The sequence below is a fragment of the Neopelma chrysocephalum genome, unplaced genomic scaffold (genome assembly GCF_003984885.1).
Source record: "Neopelma chrysocephalum unplaced genomic scaffold, ASM398488v2 Primary Assembly neopelma1_146, whole genome shotgun sequence".
Classification (NCBI taxonomy): Eukaryota; Metazoa; Chordata; class Aves; order Passeriformes; family Pipridae; genus Neopelma; species Neopelma chrysocephalum.
The window spans coordinates 1220296-1237256 of record NW_020897808.1 but is presented as its reverse complement, the minus strand read 5'-3'; the positions used below and the strand labels follow the sequence as shown (position 1 = coordinate 1237256).

At 42.1% G+C, this 16961-nt stretch overlaps 1 protein-coding gene across 23 annotated transcripts in view; it reads right to left on the bottom strand.

The window, feature by feature from the left end:
* The window catches only part of ADGRL3 (adhesion G protein-coupled receptor L3), a 508023-nt gene that overhangs the window by 32436 nt on the left and 458626 nt on the right, over positions 1-16961 (bottom strand). For 17 of the 23 annotated variants that reach the window (XM_027700313.1, XM_027700317.1, XM_027700297.1 and 14 more), the window contains 3 exons: positions 9781-9807; positions 6312-6480; positions 2515-2640 (listed from right to left, as the gene is read on the bottom strand). In XM_027700313.1, the coding sequence (XP_027556114.1) occupies positions 2515-2640; positions 6312-6480; positions 9781-9807 (322 nt within the window). The remainder of the gene's footprint in view (positions 1-2514; positions 2641-6311; positions 6481-9780; positions 9808-16961) is intronic. The other 6 variants (XM_027700302.1, XM_027700304.1, XM_027700308.1 and 3 more) reach the window with 1 other exon arrangement.

Sequence of the window (16961 nt, the reverse complement as noted above, 5' to 3'; positions counted from 1 at the left end):
AGAGAGGTTTCTTTCTGCCTCACTAAAGATGGCTATTGGTATGTCTAACTCAGGATGAGACTTGTTTCTAGCCAGCTGTAAGCAAGCAGTTGCTGTTTTGCTATAACCTGCCTCGTGCACGTCAGACCCTGCCTGCCTAACTTCATAACACAAATGCATAGCTCAGAGAAGAAGTGCATAATTGAATTGCTTACATCTTAATTTAAAAAAATCATGCATGAGAGAAACCCAGACCCCTGTGGGCTACAGGTTTACCAATAAAGCACCAAATAATGGAAAAATAACTTACAGACAGAAGCACACGTGCTTCCCGTACTAACTCAGTCAGCTTGATTCTTATTTTTTTGAAGTGTAACAGAAGACTCGTTCTGTGTCTTGGTGTCCCTGAATGAACAGAGGTTTTATATAGCTATTTTGCATCTCGGGGATACGGGGAGGAAAAAAATTCCCCACAAACAAATGACTTCTGTTCCCCTTCTGATGGTTTTGCCATCTATGGTATAGCTTCTGCTACTGGGGAAAGTGTCCTGAATATGCTGGCCTTCTGTTTTGTTTATCAAATATGCTCTATCTGCCATTGTGGTTTTTATATTGTCTCATTCCTCCCCAACTAGACCTTGCAAAAGATCAAAAAATCAGCCAAAATGCATCTTGTGAGCAGTTTGACAATCCCTGTGTGAAGATGACTGGAGAACCCAGGCATCCAGGGGAAACTCTCCCTCACCTTACATTTCAGAGGATGATGGACATATCCCATGGCTGCATGAAATTGGTGCTTAGGTGGTCTGGGGGATTGGGAAACCTAGTTTGCACTGTGCAGACCACGTTTTTCCAAAGTGTTAAAAATCCTGCACTTTCCATAGTGAGAGCTTAGCCATGAGAGATTTTTCAGGGCTTAATCATGTGGTACAAGCTGAAAGGTCCTAGTCTACTCATTAACTATGTAGTAACAGCATCTCCTAATCATGCATTAGCCCTCTATAAATGGGAGTACAATGTGACATGAGGTCCATGCACTTTTACAGTAATTATTTTTCACCTGGACATTTAATCTATTGTATTTCTCTGACATGATCCACTGTGGATTAATTATTTTGTTTGTTATGTGCTTCTCAGAGAAAAAGGGATCTTAAGAATTTTCTTCCTCATGATGTTCTTCTCTATTTAAAGTTCAGAGTCAGATGCTTTCATCAACTCAGAGTGATCTCCATCCACTCTCCATCACGTCTGTGAGGTTTCTCCTGCCCATAAGAGGTCTCAGGTACTTCAATCCTTCCAAAGACAAGCTTTTGCAGGAAAAATAATCTTCCTTTGTACCTCAAACCTCATCTGCCATGAGGGTACTGCTGCCAGGAGACTCAGTTCACCGAAAAAAAAGGCTTGTTTTCTTGTGCTGAGACTGACAAGAGGGAGGACCCATTAAAGTAAACACTTCCTGGAGAGGAGGGCACCAGTGCAATAGCTAAGTTATGTAAAACTTGCAAATCAGCTACCTAAATGTTGCTGAATAGAGCGAGTTTTGGACATTACTGATTTCTGTGGGTTTTGATGGCCTACTGGAGGGAGGTTCTATATTCTAATGCTTTTATTTGCTCTGCATAACTTCTAGACCTACGAAAATGCCAAAGTGGAGCTCTCGGATGACATCTTGGAAACTGCCGAAAATAAATAATAATTTGCTCCAAGACATAAATCACAAATTAGGTTTTCCCAGGAAGTTATAAACTGTTACTTGCTGCATGTCTTTCATAATTTAATAGTGGAACTGTCATGTATAATTACTTCCACTACTAATACTGAATAAATTTGTGTTTGGTTTCTATTGATTAAGAAGTAAGCTTCTTCATTTTATATGAACTGTTCATCCATAAATCTGCATCTCTACATAGAAGTTAGTTTCAAAAATGCTAAGTGCACAAACTACACAAAGCCTGAATTTTCAGGTGACCAAAGCGTAACAAATCCAGTAACTTAGTCAGATAATCTGACCCCAATGGATTCTCCTAAGAGGTCTATGAACTAAGGCAAATTGATCAAACCACTGAACGCCAGAAAGCAAATCCTTTCACTGTGAAGCCTATTGCAAGATTGTTGGTTTCTTTTAATCAAGAAAAATACTTGGTCATTATAGCATCATTCCTGGACATGCTAATAGTGGTGACAACCTTAATCTTGTGATAAAAGGATGCACTGGCATGTAGCGCAGCTGACAAAATGCTCTCAGTTCCTGATCCCCTGACCACCCACCTGTCCCTGGAAGGCAAGTTTGGACCTTCTATTCCCAACACAATTACGCAGAAGGTTCTTGGAGAAGCAATAATTGCCATCACATCTCAAGGGAAGCCACTGTGTTGAACTCGGGTCCAGAAGGGAGGGCAACCTCTGCAGGTGCACTGGGGAGAGCCCTAAGGCAGCTCCTTTGGTGCTGAAAGGCGCTTTCCTCCCAGAACAGCTGACAAGGGTATTGGTGTGGCAGTGCAAATCATTGGGGCACTAACAAGAAGCGTGGGTTACCTGTGAGCCTGTGGAGTATCTTCCAGGTGTCCTTGACCCCGAGGTTTTTCCTGAGCCGATAGAACTCTCTGTACTTTTCCCACTACAGCAATGCGTGCGCAGGCATTTTCCATACTCTTTACGTACCTAGCCAAGGAAAGCGCAATGGTGGTTAGCAGGCAGCTCCTCCTCCAACCCACTGCCTTCTGATTTCGAGCACAGCCCCTGATGTTTCCTCAGTGGTTCATTAAAGCAATAGCTGCTGCAGTACGTGGGGAAGGAGTCTATTACACCTTGCAGCTGAATGCTCTCGAGGCGTGAGCTCATGGTTTACGATGGCATAAGCAACTGCTTCCATGCAGCAAAGCTGCTTGTTGACACCAGCCCCTCGTAGCGTCCTCTGAGGCACATCAAAAGAGCATGGGAGAAAGTACAGATACACTATTTATGACTTAAAATTAATATCCTCATAGATTTGATATAAAATAGCATATTGGCTCATCAAGGTACTAAAAGTTATTGCTTCTGGCAGGGGACTAAGAAAAAAAAATACCAAGAGAAACATATCAGAGATATTGATTTTTTTTAAAAAAAAAGTTTCTTGCTGTCAAATTGAAATTCGAGGAAACTATAGAGCCAGCAGCCCTAGAGATTATATTCCCAGTGCTCAGGTGTGCCTGGAGTCTGCTTTTCCACAGCACTGTGCAAGCCACTTATGTTTTAAATGGGCATTGCAGTCAAAGCTATGTCACCTTCTTTGCTTCAGGGGACCTACACTAACTTGTGCCAGGGCAGGATCTAAGTCTTGACTGAGTTTCAGGTGTGACTTTTTATGGATAGCAATACCCAGAAACCAGATGGGACAGGAGAGAAAATGAGCAGACTATACTGAAGAGCCAAAAGAGGGTCATGTTACCCATTGACACAAAAGAGCCCAAAAAAATCCATGCATGTCCAAAACACCAGTTGAGAATTCTTGGAGCACATGGTTAGCCATAAAATTTTGCCAAACAGTCTATGAGCATTTCACAACTCCATGAAACTACTGTTTAAATAGCAAATTACAGCTTTTTCATTAGGCTCTTCCTTAAGCGCTTGAGACAAACACAATACCACAAGCGCCCAATATGCTCAAGTGCCTAATCAATCCTTTGCTGAGAGAAAATAATTCAATTGCTTTAATTAGCCACCCACTGCTTGTCTCTCTGCAGCATTTTGCTGATTTTCTAGTCCATGATACATAGGAAAGGATTCTTTTTTCTCTTCTTAAATAATACCTCCCTCAGCTCTTAGGTCAGAGAGATGCATTCACCCCACAGCAAGGCACCAGCTGCATTCTCCTCTCTATGCTGCCATAAATCATGAGTGACTCCACAATCATCAGTGATGGTTTAAGGATGCAGATTGTCTTAAGACAGAAAAGAAATGGTTCTTCCATTGCAAGTGAGAACCGCACTAGCCGAGGAGGCTGTGGTGCCATGCTAGGCTGGGCTAGGGACTGACTCTTTGTGAGGTGCATTGGAGGCCAGAGAATGGACTAGTGAGAATGGTGCAGAAATTCAAACTCCTCACCAGAGAGGCATCTGCAGGTTTAATTAGCGATGGTGATGCGTCCTACCTTCTTGCTATCATCCTGCCTTGAAACTTTCGTGCTGAGAGTTTTGGGATCATCAGCAGGCAGTTGCATCTAGATAAGGCTTTTAAACTTCTTAAGATGCAAAAATTTGAGATGCAATGACAAAGACAAAACTCTGAACCCCCAAAGTTTTCCTTTGGTTTCAAGAGAGACATTTTCACACAGTTCTGCAGATCCTTCCAGAGGCATCACTCACAGAGCTCACTTATTATGATGAAATTTGATTATTATAGAATCATAAAATCATAGAATGTTAAGGGGTTGGAATGGACCTTAAAGATTATCTAGTCCCAACCCCGCTGCCATACGCAGGGAGACCTCCCACTAGACCAGGTTGCTTAAGGCCTTATCCAACCTGGCTTTGAACATCGTCAGGGTTAGGGCATCCACAACCTCCCTGTGCAACCTGTTCCAGTGTCTAATCACCCTCAAAGGAAAAAATTTTTTCCTAATATCTAACCTACATTTCCCCTCTTTCAATTGGTACCTATTACTCCTTGTCCTGTCACTATGGTTCCTGATGAAGAGTCCCTCTCCAGCTTCCCTGTAGGCCCCCTTCAGATATTGGAAGGTTGCTATGAGGTCTCCACACAATATTCTCTTCTCTAGGCTGAGCAGCCCAAACTTTCTCAGCCTGTCTTTGTAGGAGAGGTACCCCAGTCCTCTTATCAACTTCGTTGCCTCCTCTGGACTTCCTCCAACAGTTCCGTGTTCTTCTTATGCTGGGCACACCAGAACAGAATGTAGTATTGTTGGGGTATCACCAGAGCAGAGTAAAGGGGTAGAATCACCTCCTTCAACCTGCTGGCCACACTCCTTTTGATGCAGCCCAGGATTCCATTGGCAAACTTGCTGAGGGTGCACTCGATGCAGCTATGTCACCAACAAAGATGTTGAACAGTATCAGCCCAGTAGCAACCCCTGAGGGACACCACTCATCACTGGTCTCCACGTGGACAATGAGACATTGACCACAACTCTATGTGCAGCCATCTGGTCAATTCTTCATTCACCAAATGGTCCATCCATCAAATCCATGCCTCTCCAATTTGGAGACAAGGATGTCATGTGGGACAGTGTCAAACACTTTGCATAAGTCCAGGTCGATGATGTCAGTTGCTCTGCCCCTATGTTTTCCTAGGTCAGATCTCCCTTCCCTGTATAGGAATATGTGAATAACACAGGAGCAAGATTGGGGCTCTCAGATGGAGAATAGATCTAAACGTGGCCCTGACTTTACTCAGTAAGCCATTTCACCAAAGGACACTTGTTACTGAGAAGCTGGGACCAGTGTATCCATATATAAACTCTTCTCTATATTTATATTGGTTAAAGAAACTGCCCTTTGAAACTAAGATGCACATAAAAAATTAACAGCAGAAATGCACAGAATTGGAGAGCTCTGTACTACTATATTTCAGTAGAGAACAAAAAGGTTCTTAAAAATATTTATTACTGATTGTCAGAGGCTGTAAGTCTGATCTACATATACACACAGAGATTTTTATTATGTTTTTTTTTCCCCAGAGTTTACCTAAGCTACTCCACTGTTATCTTGCAAATGTTAATTGGGGCATACTTCAAGTTCCAGCAAGAAACACTTGCTGTGTTTGCTTTGAGGAAGATTTCCAAAAGCCCACATCAGGCCCAAGCAATACAAAGGCAGAGCACACATCCTTCAGTTCTTAAAAAAGTGGGGGAAGCAGCCCCTATTACATACCATCAACCCATATATTCTGCTATAGAAAGGAGTAATTTCCTGTAGGGACTGCAAATAAGCATGTAAAGCTCCATTTTGCTGTGAGCACTCAGCCACGGGAGCACTTTCCCGATGTTCATGGATTTGCTCCCGTCTCACACTGGCATACAGGAAAGGAGAATCTGGCTGACAGCAGACAAGTCCAGGTCCAGGTTCGCTATTGTAAAGCCCTGCCTTTCCCTTGCCTCTGACACATGTGTTGCCAGGGCCCTGGCTGCTGAAATGCCATTGCTACATATCTTTGTTATCACCTCATCCCCCTGCATCTTGCTGGTTTCCATTTTAAATACCACCCTTATTAGGTGCATAGAGATAAAACTGCGTGAGACGAATTCAGGGACGCAGATGATGCTATGCTGTGGTTGTTAGGCAACAAAACACCCCGTTACCAGTTCTCTTGCCACTGGGAACCATCTGTCTTACCTTTTTCTGGAGGACACAATGGAAAATGAATATAAACATTCCCTGCAGAGAATTGAATATGGTGAAGAGATACGCCATGATGACTGTGCTTTCATTAATATACATGAGTCCGAATGCCCAGGTCAGTCCTAATAGGCAGAGTAGGGCTATTGCACCTATAACCCAGGACCTGTTAGGACAAACAAAAAACAAAAAAAAGAAAGGGATTGGTTTTTCATCTACACAAAAGAAGGTACATGTCTACAGGCAGGAAGACTTTGCCCCTGTTTTTAGCAAAAAGAAAACAGCATATCAAAATAAATCACAAGGAGCTTTGTCTTCAAGCTGGATGCAGTTTACAAATCTTCAAGCTTGAGGAAATATAAGGAGATGGAAGTGTTATGAGCATAGAAATTCATCATAACCAAAGCACAATGTCTCTCTTCTTTTTTTAACATGTAAAAGCAGTGTGCATGTAAATGACATGTAGATGTTATTTCTGCAAATGGAGGAAACGAAAATAAACCAAATGAAACAACAACTCTAATTGCCACATTTTTAGTGTCCACTGGCTTCATAGGACTGCCAGTTGGATTAGTTTCTTTACACTTAACACCAAGATATATGTATTGCTGTATTTTAGCTAGTCTCCCATATGCCTGCAAGCCAGATAAACAACTACAGGCAGGTGTGCAAGCCCTCACCGCTTGCCAGATCAGCTCCACACAAGGATGTTCTTTGCGATGCTGCTTCACACTTCTTCCACCCTGCCATGAGGGGAACTGCGTATACGCGTATAGGCACTCACACGCTGCATTTGCTAAAATGGTAGCTGCTGCCACACTTCTGCTTGGAGAAAGGAGGGGCAATCCTTCTTCATATCGGCTGCAAAACTAAGATTATCTTTTGGTCCACCTCAGGAGGGGAGAGGGAATAAAGGTGCAGCCACTGCTTGGTACCAAATGTTTTTCAATCAAATATGAGTAGTGGTCACTTTGTTTGCTTTCTCTCACTAACTTTCTGCTTGGAGAGAAAGAACTTGGGGACATGAGATGACTGCTGCATGTTAGTTTTTCTGTGTGCTTTCAGGAAAGCTGGAAGCTTTGCTGGGATGTCAGGAGAAGTATTCCATGTTACGCTGCTAAATAACATTTAGTCATCTGCTAAATTAGCTTCTCAGAGACTGATCTTGCAATACCAGGACAGGAGAGTAAGTATGATAAGCAGTAAAGGAACTCAGTCCTGCTACTAGTCACCTCCCTAGTTTCCACATGCTGTATTACCCACAACTTTAAAGGAACTGCTGCTGCACAGGGGAGGGGAGTCAACTTTCAACTGGGAAACAAGCGGCACTGTGAGCATCTGTTTGCCCTTTACCTCAAGGCTTTGATTTTCCTCTGTTGTCCCCCGCTATCATTAGGTGCAGCATCATAAAAATGAATGCATTGATACCCAGTCTTTGCACCCCTTCCTTACCATTTAACCCTTCTGTTCCCCAAAGCAGACAGGACTGCAGTCAGCCAGCACCTCTTCTTCCTTGTCTACCCCAAAGCAGTCTGAGGTGCTGCAGAAGGGCTTGCAGGGACAAAGACCTATCTTACGTTTCCAAGACAATTCAACCTTGCAGAAACATGGCCTGGGTTTGGGCATATTTGGGCTTCCCTCTGCTCAGCAGAGCATGGGGCAAGGGGGAGAAAGATGAAGGAGCAGTAACTTGGGGGGAAAATCAGTCCTGCAGAGGTCAGGCAGACAATCTCTGATGTGGAGATGCCATGGCAGCTACAACCTTGAATGCTTTTCTTTTTAGCAGGGCTTGTCACAAACAGAAGCATACTAATGTTGTACTCATGTCTTCTGTTGCTTTTTGGTTTGTTTTTTTTTTTCTTTAGGTACGAGAATGAAAATGCAGCATTAAGTCTTCCACTGAAGTTCATAAAATATGTATTATTTAACCACACAACCAGAAGAGCTCCCTAAGGTAATTGCTTATTAAGACAGTTCTTTAAAAATCACTATTATGTATCTAGCAGACCAGAACAGCTCCTCTGAAGCATTTCCAGTCAATCCCACTAATAAATATTTAGCATGATGGAAATTGAAAATGCACTCTTAACAATCCCTCAGAAAAGTAGCCACTAGATAAAGTTTATACCATTAGTTGTTAGGGTTATTTTCTCCTTGAGATTCCACCACCAGTGAGAGAACACTATCACCCTAATCGCACGGCAATTAAAAAAATACAAGTACTTTTTTTCTTTAAAAAAAACCGAAATGAAATGGAAAAGACTTTTTATTATCTCCCTCTTCTCATCCCTGATTAAAAGCTTACTGCACTTACAGAGTCTTCTAAAAATTATTTCCTGGATATCAGAAACGCATTCTGCTCTGAAGCACAGCCAATTCTTGAACTTGATTACAGAGCCTTTGGCTGCAGAGGTGTGCAGGAATGAAACAGTTATTTAGTGAAAATGTGCTACCTTCAGTGATGGAAAGGAATCTGTGGGTTAGAAGACCCCCAACAGTGCAAACTGCACGCATTACAGCGTTGTATTTCAGAAAACAAGACCTGGAGATAGAAAGGGCGTGAAGATTACTATGAATAGCTCCATCCCATATCCGCAGAAAAAAAATGAACCAAGCAATGAAAGAGAACATGGGAATGGTGCTGAAAGAATGAACACAAAGGACTCTTCACCAGAAGAACAAACTGAAAGTCTACAGCAAAGTTGATTTGCTTTTATTTTGTGCTACTGCACATTATTTTCTGGTTTCAGGAGAAAGAGCATGGATGCCCTAAGGTATGTAATTTCTAGGCATTTTTGGCTTTCTTTACGGGGTTGGTTGGTTTTTTTTGGTGCAGCTTGAGGTTTTTTGTCTTGCTCTTTGTACAGACTTGCTGTTGCTTTTTCATAGTTTTACTTTTCCATAGTGGAATTTTATTGCAATAAAGAAAGAAAAACAACCATGTTTTGGTGTAATTGAAAATCAGCGATTTACAATTAGAGACAATTAGGTGCTCCGAAGAGTAAGGAGCCTCCAATGCATCAATGCACGCAGATTTGCTTGCGCTATTCCCAGTAACTAGAAAGGGAATCATGGGGAATAGCACCCATGCACCTTTCTGAAAATTTGCTTCTGTATTTATATTACCATAAAGCACTCCCAGTGACGGAGCTCAGTGCACCAGAGGGCTGCTATTGGGATAACAAGTCTGTACTATACAGAATGAACTTGGGAACTTTCACCTTGAATTCAAGTATGTCCAATTAAAGAATAGAAAGCAAATAGGGTGACAACTGGTTGGCAATACATATGCAGCACATTTACTCTGCACCTTAGCTGTATGCCTGACCATTTTCCTGCACAGTTTGCTCTTCTGCCTCAAAAGCGAATGACAGAAGCTTTAATGATTTTTCAATATTGATCTGACAGCTGGCTCATGAGACCACACTGATAAATGAAATTTATCAGCCATTCAGGTCATTCTTACTTGATGAAGGGTCTGTTATCCTCATAGCTAAAGAATGCGTAGACATAAAGACAAGAACACAAACATTAGAAATATAATGACATAGAGAATATAGTTCACTGCTAGTTCCCCTCCCTTCTCCCACCAGCCATCACCAAAAACAAAGGTGGACCAGCATCAGCCTGGAACACACCAGCCAGCCTGGCCTGCTTCCCCAGGGAATTGAAACACGACCGAGGTCACTGGCTTCATGTACAGAAGCAGGCATTGCTAGCTGTGAGCTGCAGCTGCCCCTCCTGGCTTCCATCACGCAGCTGTCAATTGACTCTGAAGTTTCTTTTAAAAATCATGGCTGTCTCCGCAGAAGACAAGTTTTGAAACCCCAGCATAGCCACCACAGAAGGCTTTCACGTTTCAAGTGGCAAAACTTCACCACGCCTCCAGCACTCTCTGCCTGTGTGGCTGTAGTGTATTACAGGGATGTCTTTACTGCTGTTTACTTTTTCAAAGTGGAAATCCCAAGCTGCCACATTATGAGTCAGACTGCAGCATTCTTCAGGTAATGGCATCAGGATCTTCTAAAGTCCTGGGTGACAGAAAGCATGTTTACTCCCATTTCATGGGGAAGGACAAAGAAAGGCCTTTTTCTGCCAGGCAAACGTGCAAAGCAGTCTGCTGCAGTGATGAAGAAGCCAAGATGGATCACTCAAAATAAGCTTCTATCACTGTGAGGACACAAGATTAGTTGCAGCCATTTTCCTAGGGGAGTCTCCCTGACCTTCTGGGACAGGCTGTGTGCTTAATTCTGCCTGTGTGGCAGGTGACGTGCAACATGTGGGGAATGCAGGCCAACTCCCAGGCCCCCTCTCCCCACTGACATGGAGCTCTTGGACCTGAGATCCCTTGCAGAAACCACCATGGGTGCCAGAGATGGAGGACTACTCAATATGTTCATCTCATTACCCCTGGAAACATAGCCAGGGCCAGTCCATCCTGGTGGGACCTCCTTCACTCATACTGGCAATCTGCAGCTCTCCTACAATGCAATTAGATGAAGCGAAGACATAAGATAATCTGGAGCTGTCAGCTCAGCCATGTGGGTAGGAGCAGGGCCTGGATTTCTATTACTGGGTTCACAAGCACTGAGGTTTTATGGTAAAGACTTTATATTGAAAAGTCACCAGTGACAGATTACAAAAATAGAAAGTCAGGGAATTTTTTTATGCTGTTGCTGCTATCCCAAGCCTCACAAAGTTTTTCAGTGATTCATAACAGCCTTTTCAAGGCAGCTGAAGGCTCCATTTCATCTTTGTACAGACAAAATGCGAAATTGGTAAACTCAGATTCACTTTAAGTTTGAGGCTAACACTTCAAAGCAGCTCAGAAGAAAACCATCAAAAAGATCTTGGCAGTTTTCACCCCATTTCCAACATAGATGTGTCTAGGATCCACTGCCCAAAGCCAACAGGTGGCTAAAGAAGTGAGATTTTCAAAGATGCCTAACTTCCAAATGGTTTAATTCTGTACACATAGGGCCCATAGAACTTAGTCCCTTATATCCTCATGAAATACAATCCTTTTCATTTTACCAACTTAAGTGTTGTAAGAAGCTTAACTCTTGTGTTAGCAACAATTTCTGACAAAAATTACTCCAGAATGTTTTTGGTTTTTCACCCCTGGTAAAGTCTGTGAAACCTATCAGGGCTTCAGTAATACTGTGTCATTATCTGCAATACATAAAAAACATCACTTAGACAAGAGAAAAGCCTTGGAAAAGCCTTAGTTCCCAGAAAAATGGAGCTGCTAACTAGAAAATGGAGATTATATTCACTAGTTGTAAAAGCAAATAAAATTTGAAGCAGAAATAATTGGAAAACCTAGCCTAGCACAGTTTGAGATGCTACATCTAAAGTGCTTCTCCAGATTTGGATAAATTTGTCCAGTACCTGGCAGTAAGGGATACAGCCCACTGGATTTAAACTATGTGACTGTGATTCCTCCATAGTTAATGGGACACTGGTATCCCACAAAAGGAATTTATCCCCTAGAAGAACAGGTATTTAAGGTAGACGAGGTTTTGCCATTCCCTGATGAAATGTGTTTCTCTACTGCTGCAGAGGAAATCTGAATGATGGCTTAGGTGGGGGCTTCGCTTTCAAATACCTGAAGGTAAAAAGCTGATCTTTAGTGATTGCATTATTCATTTAACCTGCAAAATCTTACCTCACCTCCCTTGTGTTTCTCTGCAGCCCAGATGATGGATAGCGGATGGTCTACCAATCCGTATAAATACCTAATTCATTTTCTAATCTTAAAAAAGCCCTAACTTTACCTCGGGGCAAAGACTTCTTAAGGTTAATTACACATCATGTAAAACTCTTTCAAAATCTTATTTAAGTTAGATGTCTTTCAATTTCCCAGAGTAACTTCTCCTTCAATGATGAGAAAGGATTGTTCATATTACCTTCCATATTCCCGTGATATTTCCAGACTAATACTTTTTTAAAAAGTTGCTAAAATTTGCCAATTCAAAGTATTTTCCCATCTCTAAGACAGCCGGAAAAGGCTCAGTAAGCACATGGACTCAGAGCTTGGGCCCCAAAATAGCTGTCTGGCTAGTGAGCAAAAATGCCAAAGTGAGTACACAGGACCTTTAGTAGCTGTTAAGGGTGATGAAACCCAAATAAAAATAGATGGATGATGTGCCCTCTCACAAGCATTCAGAAAGACTCACGGAATTCATTTTAATATGGTGCAAATAAAGCAGAGAGACAGACGTTTCCTGCAGGCATGCAGGAGGGAAACACAAAATAAAGTGTGCTATTGTGTCTCCCCACTGGTATAAGGTAGTAGGGATGTTTTGCTTTCTTTTTCTTTTTTTTTTTTTTTTAAATTTCAAGGATTAGAAAAGATTGATTTATTGAACTGATGAAAATCTACAGGAAGGAGCTGGAAAGTCCAGCACTCCCCTCATAAAGCAAACGGGTTCATCGTTAATTAGTGAAGGAGCATCTTCATGGTGAGAAAAATCAATAGCTAGCAATAAAAGAGTGCTTAAAGGATTTTGCCTTCGAGTTTCATGACAAAGTTACCACCTTGATGGCATGAAGCCAAATGGCTTCCTAATCTCCTTCCTTAGGCTGCTAGTGTTCATCACACAGTCATCATTTCCCAGTCTCATCTTCTGGCTCCCACACTGTCTTTGACAGTAGGTGGCCCATCCCCTGAAGACATCTGTAACCAGCTCAGGGGTCAGTGGGCCTGTCAGCTTCATTTGCAGGAGAAAACCTTGGCTTTACGTGGCATAAGTGTAATTTTATATATATTTAAAGCCACTTCTAACTTCTACCAGTAGATCTAATATTTTATTCAGACAAATGAGGCCAAACGTTCCCTGGCCTCATGTGATGCCTGAGCCTAGGATTTGGGACAACCAATGGCTGTGTTTTTCTGCCAAAGGCAAAGCATCATCCCTTTCCCCTCAACTTACCCAGGGAAGTCACAGTTTGCTTTCTGAGATTTGTTCTTAATTATTGCAATTGGAAAGAGCAATTCTGTTAAGCTCATCTCATTTTCTGTAAGTAATTAATTACCCTCAGAATTGCTTACCCTGTTTATTTCCTTCCTCCTAACTTTGCAAAGGCATGGTATGATTATTCAAGCCACGCTGATGTGTAACCACATATCTAATTGTTTCCACACTATATGGATTCAGCAAAGCCTTTAGACACATTTGTATTATCCAAATAGCACCAGCAGGGCTTGCTGACAAAGTGCTTAAAATGTATGGCCTTTTAAAACAATAATCATGATTTATGGGTTCACAGAAAGACTGTAGGTATTTAATATCTTCCAGGACACTCTCTCAAATCAATAACCACTGATTGATTTTTTTTTTTTTAAATTCAGAAAGGACGATACCTGTCAGTGGGAAGATTAGTGCTCTACAATCACCATTCAACATTAACACAGCCATCACAAAACCATAGGGAAACAAGCAAGACCCCAAACCAAATCAATCCGATATTAACCAAACCCTTCTGTGGAAAACTCAGGCAGCAGCAGATTGCAACAAACAAAATCGGATGCTGCCATCAACATCGCTGGGGGAAAAAGGCACCCAGACAAAAGCATAGTCTCAGATGTTTTTCCAGTAGGGTTTTTGCCACTGATGTGCTCCCAAACTCTGCACTCTGGCAAAATAAAAATGTGCCATATCTTTTCTTGGTAGGAAGCTTGTAAATAATTCATTTTGAGCCAACTCCAAGTGATTTTTCTGGGTTTGCTTTAGCCTGCCTGTAAGTTTGCTCAAGCAGAGATGCAGATGAAGGCTACATGGAGCAGCAATGGGTTAACCAAGGCACTAGGAAGCATGGTGCTTTCTTACACAGGATCCAGGGAAATGCAAGTCGAGACTTCGCTTGTTCAGCCTGAAGAAAAGGAGATTGAGAGCAGACCTCATGGCAGTCTACAACTTCCTCATGGGGGAATAGGAGGGGCAGGCACTGATCTCTGTGGTGACCCAGTGACAGGACCTGGCCTGAAGTTGTGCCAGAGGAGGTTTAGGTTGGATATCACGAAAAGGTTTTTTCCCCCGAGGCTCCCCAGGAGAGTGGTCACAGCACCAACTCTGACAGAGTTCAAGAAGTGTTTGGACAATGTTCTCAAGCACATGATGTGATTCTTGGGGTAGGGCCAGGTGCTGGACTTCGATGATCCTCACGATACTCTATAAATCTATGATTCTATGACCATCAGGATTGTGAAGACATAGTACTCTCTCTCAAGGCCGTATGAAACACACCGATCATAGCGTGAGCTCCGGTATGATGAAAGTGAGGGAGGCAGTTTCTAATGCCCAGCTCAGTACTCCACGGCTAACATCTAAAATTTTCAGAGAGGGAGGTTTTCCAAGGGAGAGAAAAAGCTATTCCTCATTTTCCAAAGTGCCCAGATCATTTGTTCATCCTTGCAAAACACTCCTGTTAAGATTTCTGGTGACAGAGAATGTCATCTCTGCATGTCCCAAGCACTCTTAAAACACATTTCATTTCTCATCCAAGTTTATCCAGACCTAAACACAGACTCAGGGGCTCTTTTTGTTCCCTAAAATCAGATTATCCTTTCCTGGAACAGGAATCCATGGATGATTCCTCTCCAAAAGGCATCCCTGGAGCTGCTGTGCTCTGAGCCTGCTGTCCTCAGAAGTCAGGAGTTTAAAAGTGCTGCACACAGCACAGCTGGTTGAAAGGAGAGATTTTCAACACCTATTCCTGAACAACCCACTCAGTTCATCTTTCTATTTTGATAGTAGAGCTGTAGGAAAACCTTTAAAGAGACCTCACTCTGTACAGCACTGCTGTTTTATTTAACATTATAAGTTATAGGTAATGTCTAGTCAGGATTTTGGGTCGTGTTTAACAGGTTCACTCTGGCTCCTGTAAGCATTTGCGTTCACTAGCTTGTGTTTCAAACTCTTTGCACCTCCATTCCACAGCTCACACCACCACACACACCTCCTCAAAGCTGCATGGGTACATGAAACTTCCTCCCCCTGCTTGCTGCTCCAAAGAGGGTGTCTCCATGTTGCCAGACTCTTGGCCCTTTCTTCACTGGAAACTGAGAACTCTGAAGATAAAACATTGGACCTTTTGCACTCAGATGCAGTGCTGGTCAAGCTCCCAAGAGGTGGACCCCTTCATTGTACCATGTCCTCCCTGTGCACTCCCAAGCAACCACAAATCTAGAGGTAATGAAGGATTAAAGTGCTGCTGTTCTGCAAGTCCAGTCCACTAGGTGAACGCAATGCAATATTCAATTCCAGACCCTTCGGCATCACAAACTATTCCCAAGTTGCAGCATTTTATAATTAAATAGAAAAGATCTGGAAACCAACAGATGAGCTTAAATCTCAATAGAAAAAGCTGAAATAATCCTTACTGTCTCCCTACTTAGTTTTGTTCCTAAAATGGCTAGAATAAAGCACAAATTAATCTTCCTTTAGTAAAAGTATACCTGCTACAAATTATTGTTCGGCATTGGTAATGTAAGCTCTTCATATCAAAGGAGAAAAAAATCTTGCATTTTCAAAAGTCTAACTCATTCCTCACTGCACCAAACCCAGGATGTTTACTTTTTCTGCATTTCAATCAGCTGAGTAAATAAAACTAGAATGGTAAACCTCTGTTCCTGCCAGCACAATACTGCTGTGTTAAATCAAGAATTTAATTCAAACATTTCTGCAGATGATTTTTGGAAGTTCTATTTAACCTTTGTTTTCAATTTTCTACCTAACTCAGGATTTTTATTTTTTTTTATGCAAACAAACAGCAAACCCACAGGACTGAAACAACAGGCTAATCTGGGGGCTGGGATTAGTCATGTCTCTTTAAATAAAATACATATGTTGAAGCACAAAAATGAGCAGATAATCACTTACACCCATACAACATATGGGGAGAGCGGGCTATGGCAACGGTTTTAAAAGAGACATATCTTCAAAAGGGGCTTCTGAGTTTTGTGCCTGATCCTCCTTGTCCCTCACCTCCCCCAGCCTGGGACAGACTCCCTGAAAGAGTCCAGACTGAGCTTTGCAAACTTTTATAAAATAATAATCAAGGTTTGGCACTGGCTCCTACTTTTGGCTGTTAGGTTGCACATTCTTAGATTTATTTCTGTAAGCTTTTGAGCAACAGACTCCTATGGAAAAAAAAAACAAAATAAAGGCGTACGTTGTGAAGTTTGTTTCAAGTCAGAAACTTGGGAGAATATACACTTTTTTATTTACCCATTAAATCAGGGTTGTGTGCCTTTAGCTGCAGACCATCTGAAGCTTCCATGGCAGCCAGCAAGCTGAGGAGGGCTCATTTTGGTCATATGAGGATTGATTTCTGAAGGCTGCAGTGCATTTCCATTTCATCCCCCTTAATGGTATTTGAGCGTGTGTTCTTGCAAATGTGGTCACAATGCCTAAAAACATTATTTCCTGCATGCTTGGAATAAATACATGTTTTTCCAGGGAATTTCATGTTTCTGATATAGTGCTCATTCTTGTGTTGCAGAAGATGGGATGGGAGCAGGTTTCCACAAGAGGAAAGAAACTGCAACAGAACTACAGTGATTAATGCCAGGATTAAACTATCTCAAGGCCCCTAATTAATAGTGCTTCTTTAGCAACAAAAAAATGCTTCAAGCTAAGACCC